The 15,752-nt window shown below is 26.8% G+C and overlaps 1 protein-coding gene across 1 annotated transcript in view; it reads left to right on the top strand.

Moving 5' to 3' along the window:
- Sema1a (semaphorin 1a) overlaps positions 1-15,344 on the top strand; it is a 1,157,214-nt gene extending 1,141,870 nt beyond the window's left edge. The window contains 1 exon segment of the mRNA XM_075293762.1: positions 10,262-15,344. Within this exon segment, the coding sequence (XP_075149877.1) occupies positions 10,262-11,847 (1,586 nt within the window). The 3' untranslated portion in view covers positions 11,848-15,344.
- The last annotated feature ends 408 nt before the right edge of the window (positions 15,345-15,752 follow it).

Raw genomic sequence — 15,752 nt, 5'->3', positions numbered from 1 at the left:
TAGAAAATTTTGTCAACCTTTTATTTCTATAGAAAATTTTGTCAAAATTTTTTTTCTATAGAATATTTTGTCAATTTTATTTCTATAGAAGATTTTGTAAAAATTTTATTTCTATAGATTTTGTAAAAATTTTATTTCTATATTTCTATTATTTCTATAGAGAATTTTGCCAAAATTTTATTTCTATAGAAAATTTTGTTAAAACTTTATTTCTATAGAAAATTGTGTTAAAATTTTTATTTCTATTGAATAATTTTGTAATAATTTTGTCAATATGTCATTTCTATAGAATTATTTTGTAGTTGGCACAGCACCGTCAAAATTTTATTTCTATAGAAAATTTTAACAAAATTTTATTTCTATACAAGATTCGACAAAATTTTATTACTTTAGAAAATTTTGTCAAAATTTAATTTCTATAGAAAATTTATTTCTATAGAAATAAAATTTTGACAAAATTTTCCATAGAAATAAAATTGTGACAAAATTTTCTATAGAAAAAAAAATTTGACAAAATTTTCTATAGAAAAAAATTTTGGCAAAATTTCATTTCTATAGAAGATTTTGTCGAAATTTTATTACTATAGAAAAAAATTTGTCAAAATTTTATTTCTATAGAAAATGTTGTCAAAATTTTATTTCTATAGAAAATGTTGTTGAAACATTTTATTTGTATGGAAAATTTTGTGAAAATATTATTTCTGTAGAAAATTTCAAAATGATATTTCTGTAGACAAATTTGCCTAAATTTTATTTTTATAGAAAAATTTGTCAAAATTTTATTTGTATAGAAAATTTTGTCAAAATTTTATTTCTATAAAAAATTTTGTCGAAATATTTTATTTCTATTGAAAATTTTGACAAAACTTTATTTCTATAGAAAATTTTAACAAAATTTTATTTCTACAGAAAATTTCAACAAAATTTTATTTCTTTGAAGATTTTGTCAAAATTTTATTTCTATAGAAAATTTTGTCGCAATTTAATTTCTATAGATAATTCGTCAAAATTTTATTTCTATAGAAAATTTTGTCAAAATTTCATTTCTGTAGAAAACTTTGTTAAAATTTCATTTCTATGGACAATTTTGAAAAATTTTGTTTCTATAGAAAATTTTGTCAAAATTTTATTTCTATAGAAAATTTTGTCGAAATATTTTATTTCTATAGGAAATTTTGTCAAAATTTTTTTTTCTATAGAAAATTTTGTCAAAATGCCCATTCTGTATAAAATTTTGTCAAAATTTCACTTCTATAGAAAATTTTGTCAACCTTTTATTTCTATAGAAAATTTTGTCAAAATTTTTTTTCTATAGAATATTTTGTCAATTTTATTTCTATAGAAGATTTTGTAAAAATTTTATTTCTATAGATTTTGTAAAAATTTTATTTCTATATTTCTATTATTTCTATAGAGAATTTTGCCAAAATTTTATTTCTATAGAAAATTTTGTTAAAACTTTATTTCTATAGAAAATTGTGTTAAAATTTTTATTTCTATTGAATAATTTTGTAATAATTTTGTCAATATGTCATTTCTATAGAATTATTTTGTAGTTGGCACAGCACCGTCAAAATTTTATTTCTATAGAAAATTTTAACAAAATTTTATTTCTATACAAGATTCGACAAAATTTTATTACTTTAGAAAATTTTGTCAAAATTTAATTTCTATAGAAAATTTATTTCTATAGAAAATGTTGTCAAAATTTTATTTCTATAGAAAATTTTGTTGAAACATTTTATTTGTATGGATAATTTTGTCAAAATATTATTTCTATAGAAAATTTCAAAATGATATTTCTGTAGACAAGTTTGCCTAAATTTTATTTTTATAGAAAAATTTGTCAAAACTTTATTTGTATAGAAAATTTTGTCAAAATTTTATTTCTATAAAAAATTTTGTCGAAATATTTTATTTCTATTGAAAATTTTGACAAAACTTTATTTCTATAGAAAATTTTAACAAAATTTTATTTCTACAGAAAATTTCAACAAAATTCTATTTCTTTGAAGATTTTGTCAAAATTTTATTTCTACAGAAAATTTTGTCGCAATTTAATTTCTATAGATAATTCGTCAAAATTTTATTTCTATAGAAAATTTTGTCAAAATTTCATTTCTGTTGAAAATTTTGTCAAAATTTCATTTCTGTAGAAAACTTTGTTAAAATTTCATTTCTATGGACAATTTTGAAAAATTTTGTTTCTATAAAAATTTTTGTCAAAATTTTATTTCTATAGAAAATTTTGTCGAAATATTTTATTTCTATAGGAAATTTTGTCAAAATTTTTTTTCTATAGAAAATTTTGTCAAAATGCCCATTCTGTATAAAATTTTGTCAAAATTTCACTTCTATAGAAAATTTTGTCAACCTTTTATTTCTATAGAAAATTTTGTCAAAATTTTTTTTCTATAGAATATTTTGTCAATTTTATTTCTATAGAAGATTTTGTAAAAATTTTATTTCTATAGATTTTGTAAAAATTTTATTTCTATAGAAAATTTTGTCAAAATTTTATTTCTACAGAAAGTTTTAACAAAATTTTATTTCTATAGAAAATTTTGTTGAAATATTTTATTTCTATACAAAATTTTTTCAAAATTTTATTTCTATAGAAAATGTTGTTAAATTTTATTTCAATAGAAAATTTTGTTAAAATTTCATTACTACGGAAGATTTTGTCACAATTTTATTTCTATAGAAAATTTTGTCCAAATTTTATTTCTATAGAAAATATTGACAAAATTTTATTTCTATAGAAAATATTGACAAAATATTGTTTCTATAGAAAATCTTGTCAAAATTTTATTTCTATAGAAAACTTTAACAAAATTTTATTTGTATAGAATTTTTTTTTCAAAAATTTTATTTCCTTTTATGTTTTATTTAGCAAATTGGGCCTAAATTCATTGATGTAATTTTGTCAAAATTTTATTTCTATAGAAAAGTTTTCGATATTTTATTTCTATAGAAAATGTTGTCAAAATTTTATTTCTAAGAAGATTTTGTCAAAATTTTTTTTCTTTAGAAAATTTTGTCAAAATTTTATTTCTAAGAAGATTTTGCCAAAATTTTATTTCTATAGAAAATTTTAAGAAAAATTTATTTTTATAGAAACTTTTGTCAATATTTTATTTCTATAGAAAATGTTGTCAACATTTGATTTCTATGCAGATTTTGTCAAAATTTTATTTCTATAGAAAATTTCATCAAAAAGTTATTTCTATAGAAAATTTTGTCAAAATTTTATTTCTAAGAAGATTTTGTCAAAATTTTATTTCTATAGAAAATTTTAAGAAAATTTTATTTTTATAAAAACTTTTGTCAATATTTTATTTCTATAGAAAATGTTGTCAACATTTGATTTCTATGAAGATTTTGTCAAAATTTTATTTCTATAGAAAATTTCATCAAAAAGTTATTTCTATAGAAAATTTTGTCAAAATTTTATTTCTATAGAAAATTTTGTCAATATTTTAGTTGTATAGAAAATTTTGTCAAAATTTTATATCTATAGAAAATTTTGTCAATATTTTATTTCTATAGAAAATGTTGTCAAAATTTTATTCCTATAGACAATTTTGACTAAAATTTTCTTTCTATAGAAAATTTTGTCAAAATTTCATTTCTTATAACTAGACAGTGCTGTGACAACGAGTCTACTTATAAGTTTAAGGACACAAACCTAAAATAAAAATAAAATAATATCAATAGGCCTATTTAGAGTATTAATATACTTGTTTCAAATTGGGCGCCATTTAAATCCTATTTGCGTTTATGTAATGCAAAAATAATATTTTGGTAGAAGTAGGAGACATTTACTCAATGAGTTGGGCGCCAGTTAAGATATTTCTATTTATAGACTTAAGGGGAGACAAAAAATCTAATTTTACAAAACACAAAAAGAAAATTATATAAATAATTTCTCTTAATGCATTATGGAAACGCTATTAATTTAATCAGCAATGAACTTTACAAGATTAGACATATTATTATGATTAAATATTTCATCCATTGGGAGCCAATTTCCGGGCGATTTGATTGTTTATCTCATTAGTTTTCAGACAAGCGTCCTGATTAAATCGGACAATTTATGTTTTGGAGATATTTGTTTTCTTACAAGACTCTATCCATTTTGTGGAATTTTATTTAGTCTCCTATTAGGATATAATATCTAAATGTTAAGGGAAATATAGTCTTGCTATAAATTTATATTCCAAAAATATTCCCCGAATGATATATAACCCTGTAGAAAATTTAGGTAAATACATATAAACTAAAATAGTTTATCGACATATAATATATATATATATATATATATATATATATATATATATATATATATATATATATATATATATATATATATATATATATATATATATATATATATATATATATATATATATATATATATATATATATATATATATATATATATATATATATATATATATATATATATATATATATATATATATATATATATATATATATATATATATATATATATATATATATATATATATATATATATATATATATATATATATATATATATATATATATATATATATATATATATTTTAATTACATTATTTCTTCTCTATTGTGAATGATTTTTCTTGTGTTATGAATTTCCTATAATTTGCTTTCTACTAATTATTTATGAATTTCCTATAATTTGCTTTCTACTAAGTATTTACGTTCAACATGAATGTTATTTTATCTTTTTGGATTTTGCGTTCGCAAATTTCTCTATTTATACTTATCTTCCTTCTTATCTCTATCTATCTATCACTCCCTCTCTTCTGTATTATACATAAAAAAAACAAAACAAATACAATTTTGTCACAAATTTTATATGCTTTGTCCTATTACCATTTATTTTTTATTGTATAGAGATGAGTCCCGAGGAGAGCAAGTACCCTAATTTCAACAACTATAATGAAAACTTCATATTTTCTGGAGGTAAACAGTCCATACATTTTGACAATACAATCACTACTAACCCCTAGAGAGAAATGTTTCATTATTCAATAAACCGGCATTTAGATTCTCTAACTTACTAGTAATAAGAAGAAAATTTTACATAATTTAGGAAACATTTACTAACAACTACAGTTAGTTCACTTCAGTCATTTTCACAAGCACTAACCAACAACCCATCGCCTCCATTAGCAAATCAATCATGCAATCTCTTAGTTTCCCCCATCTAATCATTTCATTATATTTCATTGATTTTATTTTATATACAAGCGTTTCATAACTCCATCACTTGATGCTATTATTTAATATTATATATTTCTTTTCTGGACATTATGCGAAAGATAAATGAAAGAAATTCCGAAACGATTTGTGTTTATTTTGGGAAACGGTCGATTTTTTTTTTTTTTTGCTGAGAAAAAAAATATTGAAAAAATATATCCACCCAATAAAATTGATCCCCAAATTTTACTTCTTGTCTGCCTTGGAATTGTAACCATTAGAAGAATTTTGCATAGAATGTACATATTATGGTGTAGAGTACATATAGCCGAGCCCAATTTTCGGCTTAATATACTTGGTTTGTCTTAAGTTTTTCAAAGAATTTCCTATTTTATTATGTAGACACTGTTGCGTATGATTAATTTTAATATAGGACCTCTCAATCTAAACTGGTGATATCTTTACAGTTTCGTCAGCAATTCATATAAAAAAGACCTATCTTATTTGACATCTGAGGTTTATTATAAACAAAATAATTTACAGAAAATTCAATATAAAATATGCACCAAAAAACGATCCCTAAATTTGACTTCTTGTCTGCCTTGGAGATTTATTTTAATCTAACGTTGCCAATAGTAGTAGAATTTTGCACATAATTTTTGGAAGAGAATACCTAAGTTTCAGCCAATTCAAACTGTTCGTATCTCCTTGTTTTAGGTTAGGTTATGTTATGGAGGATGACACGAATCCGAACTAGCGGATTTGTGTCCACTAAGCCAATAGTTGGTCCATTGCGGTCCCTCAAACTTATTTCCATCTTCTTCTTCTTCGTGTCTATCTCGCTCCGGCCGGAATGAGTCCATTCTATGATAATGTGTCCGTCGGATGCGCCTAGGTCCTCCACCCCGATGCCTTGATGAAGGCGGGAATACTCCTCAGACTGCATTCTCGCAAGTCGGTCATAGTCTGAAAGAAATAAGAGCCCAGTATCTTGTTTTTTCTGAAAGATAGTGCTGGACACTGGCACAGGAAGTGAAATAAATCTTCCGTAGCCTCGGGGTCCAGACACCACCTACACATATCATCATTCGCTAAACTGATCCTTACCATGTGTTTTCCCAGATTTTTGTGTCCTGTTATGATGCCTGTTATCGACCTCACATCCTCTCGTTGTAGTGACATCAGGATTTCAGAGTTCCTACTACTACTACTTGTTTTGCTTTATGTTTCCCCATAGAATTTAGTATTTTTAACTTGTGACCACTGTTGCGTATGATTAATTTTAATAAAGGACCTATGAAGGAAAAATAGCCATATCATGAACGTTTCACAAGCAATTCTTATGCAAAATAAAAATTAAAACTACATCACTTGGTAACTAAGGTTTTAATATTTTCATTATTTATAAAAAAATTCAAAAATAAATTTCTGGCAACTTAGGTTTTTTCAGTAAATTCAAATATATGCACCAACAAATCGATCCCTAAATTTGATTTCTTGACTTCCTTGGAAACTAATTTAAATCAAACGCTGGCAACAGTACCAGAATTGTCCACATAATTCCAATGTTTGGCCTTATATGTATGTTTTGCTTTAAATTTCTGAGTAGTATTTTAAACTTGTGGACACTGTTGCGTATGATTAATTTTAATAAAGAACCTATCAAGGAAAAGTAGCCATATCTTTAATGTTTCGCAAGCACTTCTTATCAAAAAATGTTTCATGTGGTACCTAAGGATTTAACATTTTTAAATATTGTTAATAAATTAACCAATAATTTATTTACAATATTTAGGATTTGCAAAAAATTCAAATCCATATTAGATATGCACCAAAAACAATTATACCCAATATTTGACTTCTTGAGTGCCTTGAAAACTAATTTTAATCTATACTTATATACTATACCACCACCATGGTGCAATGGTTAGCATGGCCGCCTTGCATACACAAGGTCGTATGTTCGATTCCTGCTTCGACCGAACACCAAAAAGTTTTTCAGCGGTGGATTATCCCACCTCAGCTGGTGACATTTCTGAGGGTTTCAAAACTTCTGTAAGTGGTTTCACTGCAATGTGGAACGCCGTTCGGTCTCTGCCATAAAAAGGAAGTCCCTTGTCATTGAGCTTAACATGGAACTCAGTGATAAGAGAGAAGTTCACCAATGTGGTATCACAATGGACTGAATAGTCTAAGTGAGCCTGATACATCGGGCTGCCACCTAACCTAACCTAACCTACTATACCACCATTAATAGAATTTTCCGCACAACCTATGGAGGGGACTACATAGCTGTTCCCAATTTTCGATCATATATAAGTGTTTTGCTTATATATCTCATAGAATTTCGTATTTTTTAAATGTGAACACTGTTGCGTATGATTAATTTCAATATAGGACCTACCAAACAAAGGTTGTCATATCTTTATTGTTTTTAAAGGCATTCTTATAAAAACTATATAATTAGGACACTAAGGCTTCAATATTTTCAACTATTATAAGTAAATTATAAATTAATTAAGATATGCATCAAACAATCGACCCCTAAATTTGTCTTGGGACAAATTTGGAGACTAATGAAACTTTAACAATAGTACTAAAATTTTCCGCACAATCCATTGTGGAAAGGACATTAAAGTCAATTGGGTCCAGTTTTCGGCCTTATATAGATGTCCTGCTTTAAATTTCTCATAGAATTTCGTATATTAAACTTGTGAACACTGTTGCGTATGATTAATTTTACTAAAGGACCTATCGAAGAAAATTAGCCACATCTTTAACGTTTCGCAAGCAATTATTATAAAAAAATGTCCCATGTGGTACCTAAGGCTTTAAATATTCTAAATAAACTAACCAGGTTTTTCAAATCTGTCTGTATTAAATATGCATCAAAAAATCGGTTTCTAAATTTGACTTCTTTGCTTTCTTGAAGACTAATTTTAATCAAACGCTGACAATAGTTCTAGAATTTTCAACAAAATCCATGGTGTAGTCAGCTGGGCCCAGTTTTCGGCCTTATATATGTGTTTTGCTTTAAATTTCCCCACAGAATTTCGCATTTTCAACTTGTGAGCACTGTTGCGTATGATTTATATTAATAAATCACTTAACAAGAAAAAGAAAAATTTTTTATAAAAAAGTTACATGTGATATCCAAGGTTTAAAATTTTTTTAAATATTGTCTATAAATTAACCAATAAACGATAGGTACCTTAGGTTTGGCAGAAAATTCAAATCCATGTTAGATATGCATCAAAATTAACAATCACTAAATTTTGACTTTTTGAGGTCATTAAAACTGATTTTAATCTATACTTATCATCATTAAAAGAATTTTCTACTCAATCTATGGAAGAGACTACATAAGATTTAGCTGTTCCCAATTGTCGCCCATATATAGGTGTTTTGCATTAAATTTCTTATAGAATTTCGAATTTTTTAACTGTGAACACTGTTGCGTATGATTAATTTCAATATAGAACCTACCAAACAAATGTTCAAATTTCTCATAGAATTTCGATTTTTTTTAACTGTGAACACTGTTGCGTATGATTAATTTCAATATAGAACCTACCAAACAAATGTTGGCATATCTTTAATGTTTATTCACCATTAAAAGAATTTTTCACTCAATCTATGGAAGAGACTACATAAGATTTAGCTGTTTCCAATTTTCGCCCATATATAGGTGTTCTGCTTTAAATTTCTCATAGAATTTCGATTTTTTTTAACTGTGAACACTGTTGCGAAAGAAAAAAAAACTATATCATTTGGGTCCTAGGGCTTCAATATTTTCAATTTTTAATAAATAAGTTAACCAATAAATATCAGGCAAGTTAATCTGTCCATATAAAGTATACACCAAAAAATCTAAATATCTAAATTTGACTTATTGTCTTTCTTGGAGATTAAATTTAACCAAATGTAGGCAATAGTATTAGAATTTTCCACACAATACATCGTGGAGAATACATAAAATTCAGCTGGGCCCAGTTTTAAGGCTTTAAGTTTCCCCATTTCGTATTTTTAACTTGTGAACGCTGTTGCGTATGATTAGTTTTAATAAATCACTTATCAAGAAAAATTTGTCATATCTTTAATGTTTTTAAAGCAATTCTTATACAAACTATCTCATTTTGCACCCCAGGATTATTATAAACAAAATAATTTATTGGTTATTTTATCAGGCAACTTGGATTTTTTCGGAAATGCAAATCAGTTCATATAAGATATGAACCAACGAATCAATTTCCAAATTTGACTTCTTGAGCATCTTGTAGACTAATTTTAATATAATATTCCACACAATTCTATGGAAAAGAGTATACAAGATTCTACCTTATCCAAGTTTTGGACTTATGTAGTTGTTTTGCTTTAAGTTCCCCATAGAATTTCGTATTTTATCATTTGGCCTTCGGTGCGTATGATTAATTTTAATAAAGAACCTATTAAACAAACCTGGTCATATCTTAAATGTTTCTAAAGCAATTCCTATGGAAAAAATCTCATTTGATAACTAAGGCTTCAATATTTTTTAAAAAATAATGAAAACATCTCAGATTTTGCAGGAAAGATATGTGAAACTTAAAAAATCTTTACCTAAATTTGTAATATTAAAAATCCCTAACTACAATTTCGTTGAAGATCTTTTTTCTAACCTATCAAACAAAACTGGCCATATCTTAATGTTTCTATTCCTATGGAAAATGCCGCAATTGGCATCCATAGGTTCAATATTTGTATGTATTACAAATAAAATAATGAATACATCTCGGGATTTGTAGGAAACATATGAGAAACTTAAGAACATTAAAAATCCTTAACTACAATTTTCTCAATTTTTGCAACAAAAAAACAAATGTTCATATATATATTTTTTTTTTAATTCTCCAAATCGTTGAAGTTCTTCATCTAAATCGTGTGTCTTTTTATCTAAAATTAAAAATATTTATTTTGGTTTTCATATATATTTAGATTTAGTATCGCTCCTTTAGTCTTTTACTTAGTTCTCTCATTCATTCTTTCATTTTTATGATATTTCTTCTTACAGTAACTCAACACCGTTCCAATAGTCCACAACACTCCAGTTCGGCATCATCGCCCGTTATGTCAAATAGTAGTTCTAGTCCAGCACCACCATCCAGCAGTCCATCACCGCAAGAGAGCCCTAAGAATTGTAGTTACATATATCGTGATTGATTGATCACTAATACCAAATCAATGCCATTAATCAAAACATCTAATAATACCACAACAACATCAGCTTCAGCCAATGTAGCAGGAACAGAAGGATCAGGAGGTGAAGTTGAGGTTATGGCTGACGATGATACTGGGGCTAATGGATCATCGTCGAAGGCCAAAGCCCATGACTTAGATCATTCCGCAACAAATTTAGAAGAACACAAATCTGCAGCTACAATGCCACATTGTAGAACAAAAACAACTACTACTAATACTACTACGAAGTCATCATCAACAACAACAACAACAAGAAACAACACTGCCAATAAAACAAACGAAAAAACTAAAATGAAAACTAAAAATACAACTAATTCTACAACAACATCAGCAGCAGCAGATGCAGCAGGAGCAACAGCAGTAACAACTAATACTTCTAGTAATCATAGTAAATTAGAACAAAGACGTAATAGACATAGACACCATCACCATAGCAGCAATAACAGTCATCATAATACCAACAGTAACCGCAGACACCGCAGATCCTCGTTGACAAAATCCGTTCCTGCCACACCTGTACAAGTAAATTCCACAACGAATCAATTTTTGCCATCCTCAACCGATTACAATGATGATGATGATGACGATTCTATTGATGATGATGATTCGAATGCCATATATAATAATGGCCTGATCTATACACCTCCCTATTCATATCCTATATTTTCCATAGACTATCAACAGGAGAAACAACAGCAATACAAAAATCACCAAAACCACTCAACCACACACTCTAATTATCACTCCCATAATGAGGGAGAACAACTTCAAAAATTCCATAGACACCAACAACAGCAGGATAACAATGATGATGATGATGAAGAGGAAATATTTCGTCAAGCCTGCTCCGATCAACATCCTTTAGATATTGGCCATGATATAGAAGATGATTCTTCATCGTTGGCCATGATAACACCACCACCACCCTATGATACACCCTATAGGAAACAACAGTATGCATTAAATCACTCATCATCGTTGCAACATCAGCATCAACAAAAACATAAACATTCCCCAGCCCCACATTATAGCAATTATAATTCTTCCTCCTATGCTTCAGCTAAATCGCGATCCGATATGCCACCCCAAGCCCGTAAATATCTTTTCAACAATCGTGAAACATTCACCATAAGTTCCTCGAATGGTAATTCCAGTTCGAATTCCATACATCAACAACCCACTTCATTGGCTGGAACCCTAACGAATGCTATTACACCAACAAAATTAAGTGCTGCTGCTGCAGCTATGTTTGCTGCCCCCCAAATGGTGCAACTCAATCGTAAATGGTCAAATTTACATCGTAAAAGACGTCGGCGTAATAGTAGTTCGGGAGATTCCAAGGAATTGGATAAATTGGTGCTACAATCAGTTGATTGGGATGAAAATGATATTTATTGACAGCTTCGGAAAAGTATAAACACATTTCATTTATTATAGGCCATATGCACATACCTAGAAGCCGCTAAAACACACACATTCATATACAATAATCCTAGAAACTTAATCCAAACCCTTTCAAATGATGAATGTTATTGATAATGATGATGCTGGGAATCTTTTATATTCTAAAAATAATTCATTGAAAGCTATAACAATTACAAGTATTAATTGAAAGAAATTCCCCTAAAAAAAATTTATATATAAAAAAAAATAATTTTATAATTTGTATACAAAAAACAGTTTGAAAAGCACATTGGAAATAATAGTCAATACAAAGAAAACGTATAACATCACAAATACCATGCACACATAGAAGCAGCAGCTTGTAACCGCTAAAGAACAAAGTCTTTAATAGATGTATGCTAATGTTTCATGGTTATTAATTCGATAGAGGTTACAGATTTTATTAGACTCTAGACAAACTTATGAAATTCTTTGCACACATGGAAAAATCAAACATCTGCAAATAGAAACTTCAATCACCAATCATCGGGTGTAAAAAGCTTTTATATATCAATTTCATATAATCATTATAATTTATATATCATTTCATAGAATCAAATGTTAAACAAATTTGTTTTTTTTTTCACAAAAATTCTCCGCACACATGACAAATTCTTTTAATACTTACCAAAAAACTTTATTGGCATTCTTTCAATGCCAAAATGTTTTCCATATCAATTCAATCAACTATAAGATACAAGTGCTAAGTAAAAAGCTAGGTTAAGTAACGTCATACATGTCACAATTCTCAGAAAATTTCTTGCTTCGTGAATCCCACGCACACATAGAAGCAACAGCTTGTAATCGCTAAAGAAAATAGTCTTTAATAGCTGTATGCTAACTTTTCATGTTTATTAATTCGATGGAGGTTACAGATTTTATTCGACTCTAGACAAACTTCTCAAATTGTTTGCACACATGGAAAAATCAAACATCTTCAAATAGAAACTTCAATCACCAATCATCGGGTGTTAAAAACTTTTATATATCAATTTCATATAATCAAATATTAACCAAATTAAAAACAAAAACAAAAACCTCAGCACACATGACAAGTTCTTTTAATACTTACCTAAAAACTTAATTGGCATTCTTTCAATGCCAAAATGTTTTCCATATCAATTCAATCAATTATAAGATACTAATGCAAAATACAAAGCAAATTAAAATAAAGTCGTACATGTCATAATTCTAAGAAAACTTCTTGCTTCGCGAATCTCTTGCACACATATAAGCAAAAGCTTGTATTCGATAAAGAAACTAGTCTTTAATAGCTGTATGCTAACTTTTCATGTTTATTAATTCGATAGAGGTTACAGATTTCATTCGACTCTAGACAAACAAATGCAAATAGAAACTTTGATCACCAATCATCGGGTGTAAAAATCTTTTCTATATCAATTTAATATAATCAACTATTAACCAAACATCTTTTTTCTTCAAAAATCCTCAGCACACATGACAAATTCTTTTACTATTCAACTAAGAACTTAATCGATATTATTTCAATGCCATAATGTTTTCCATATCAATTCAATAAACCAAAAGATACAAGTGCATATTCAATCAACCACAAGATACAAGTGTAATTCTAAAAGAACTTCTGGTATCACGAATACCAAACACACATCGAATCGCTGTATGCTAATTTTTCATTGGCATTAAATTCGATAAAGGTTACAAATTTTTTAGATTCCATAAAATTTTCAAATTTTTTGCACACATGGAAAAATCAAACATCATCAAAGTGAAAGGTCAAACACCATTCGTCAAGTGAAAAAAGTTTGCATATATCAATTTCATAAGAGCAAATATTAACCCAAATAAATTTTCTTATAAAACCATCAGCACACATGAACATTTCCTTATATACTCAATTAAGAACTTAATCAGTGTTATCCAAGTACCAAAATGTTTTCCATATCAATTCAATCAAATACAAAATACAAATGCAAAGTACAGTAAAGTAAAAAAAATAACAAAAAATCTATTTTTTGTGTTTTTCATATAAATTCCGAAAATATCAAAATAAAAGAGCAAAATACCCAGTATTTTAATTCCAATACACAGTTTTTAAAATAAAGATAATAAAATTTATGGATATTTCAAATATGAAGGTCTTATTTTCACAAATTAGATCACTATCAATTAGAAGATGATACGAGAATTTATTACCCAAAATTAAATTTTACAATCTTTTAAAGGCCTTTAAAAATTTGAGTTATGTTAGACCTCGATCGATACATCTCTGTATTATCGGAAAAGTTCGTTTAAACTTAAAACGTTCTCTAAACACATGGAAATCCATTATCCTTAAAAAAAATGCATTTCAAACTTTCTTAAACTGCGCACACATCGAATTATGAAATCGTTTTCGATTGGGAAACGCATCGACATATCTTTCAAGTTAATATTTCACTTATATCAATTCGATAAGTGAAATGAATTCACTATCTTTCTGTAGAAGATACCTATGAATTGATATTGGCTGACTATTCAAATGAGTTGATTACCAGTTGGCTAATCTTTTGAAAACATGCCAACTTTTTCATGTGTGCTTAGGATTTAAATGGGTTTACGGGATTCAATATATATTTACCCAAAAACTCACTTTTTTTCTTTACATGGTTTGGCTTCCTCTATCAATACTCTTACCTTATTGTGCTTTATTAAAGTTAAGAGTAATATTCTTATTGTAATATACGACTAATATTCAATATTTTGCCTGTATCAATTCGAAAAATGAAATGAATTTACTATGTCTCTGTTGAAGATACCTATGAATTGATATTGGCTGACTATTAAATTGAGTTCGTTACTAGTTGGTTAATCTTTTGAAAACATGCCAAATTTTCCATGTGTGCTTAGGATTTAACTGAGATTGCGGGATTCTATTCCACGATGAGGCTTCTTCCATTAATACTCCTGAAATTTATCCCATTGATCTCTATTAAAGTCAATATAATTTAAATGACAAATTTTCTCTCCACGTAAGAATACAATCAAATTATGCTTGGAATACTTTTTTTTTTGTTTGATCAAATGTATAAATTACAATTTAAAATATAAATAATTTCTCCATCATATAAAATAAAGTGCATGCAGTCTTATATAAAAAACCCCTTTTCTAAATATTTTTTTTATCATTAATAAGTTTTATAGAATTTTTTTTATCACATAGTTTTTATAACTACAAAATACCAAAAAAAAATTTATTTTCAAATGTTTCACTTATTGAATATTTTTGGCATAATTTTTACGAAAACGATAAAACTCTATAATATAATTTATATAGTTCAAAACGAAACCTTGTGCTTTTCAAACTTGTTTTTAAATTAGTATTTCTCTACAATGAAAAAAAACAACTACTTTTTTCATCAGTTTTTCATGTAACAAAAAAATTATAAAAATTAAAAAAATAACTTTCAATAAAAATTTTAACTTCAGCAAAATTTACACGGTTTATTCAGAGATAATCCCCCATATATAAAATAGTTAAATTAAACTTTTTCTGAAAAAAATTCCTGCCCATAAATTATTTTGTATATGGGTAAAATATTTAATAATATATTAATGTAAAAACTTCTTTCTAGGGAGCAGCTACATGGAATTTCCTCAAATCTATTGTTTGGTTTTTGTTCTTAAACTTTTTCAGGCAAAATTATATGACAAGGCAACTTCTACATTGCTACTTTTAAAGCTCTTCTTATTGATTTTAAAGTCGGATGAAATCAAATTATTTCAATTATAATAGAAAATATAAATTACTTTGGTAATTATAGTTCCATTAAATGAAAAATTCATTATGATTAAAGAGAAGATGAAGAGAAATTGGGCTAAACGCTTGGTTATTTTGACAA

The sequence above is a fragment of the Haematobia irritans genome, chromosome 2 (assembly GCF_050003625.1).
Source record: "Haematobia irritans isolate KBUSLIRL chromosome 2, ASM5000362v1, whole genome shotgun sequence".
Lineage (NCBI taxonomy): Eukaryota > Metazoa > Arthropoda > Insecta > Diptera > Muscidae > Haematobia > Haematobia irritans.
The sequence above is the reverse complement of the archived record's forward strand: the minus strand, read 5'-3'. Positions and strand labels throughout refer to the sequence as shown.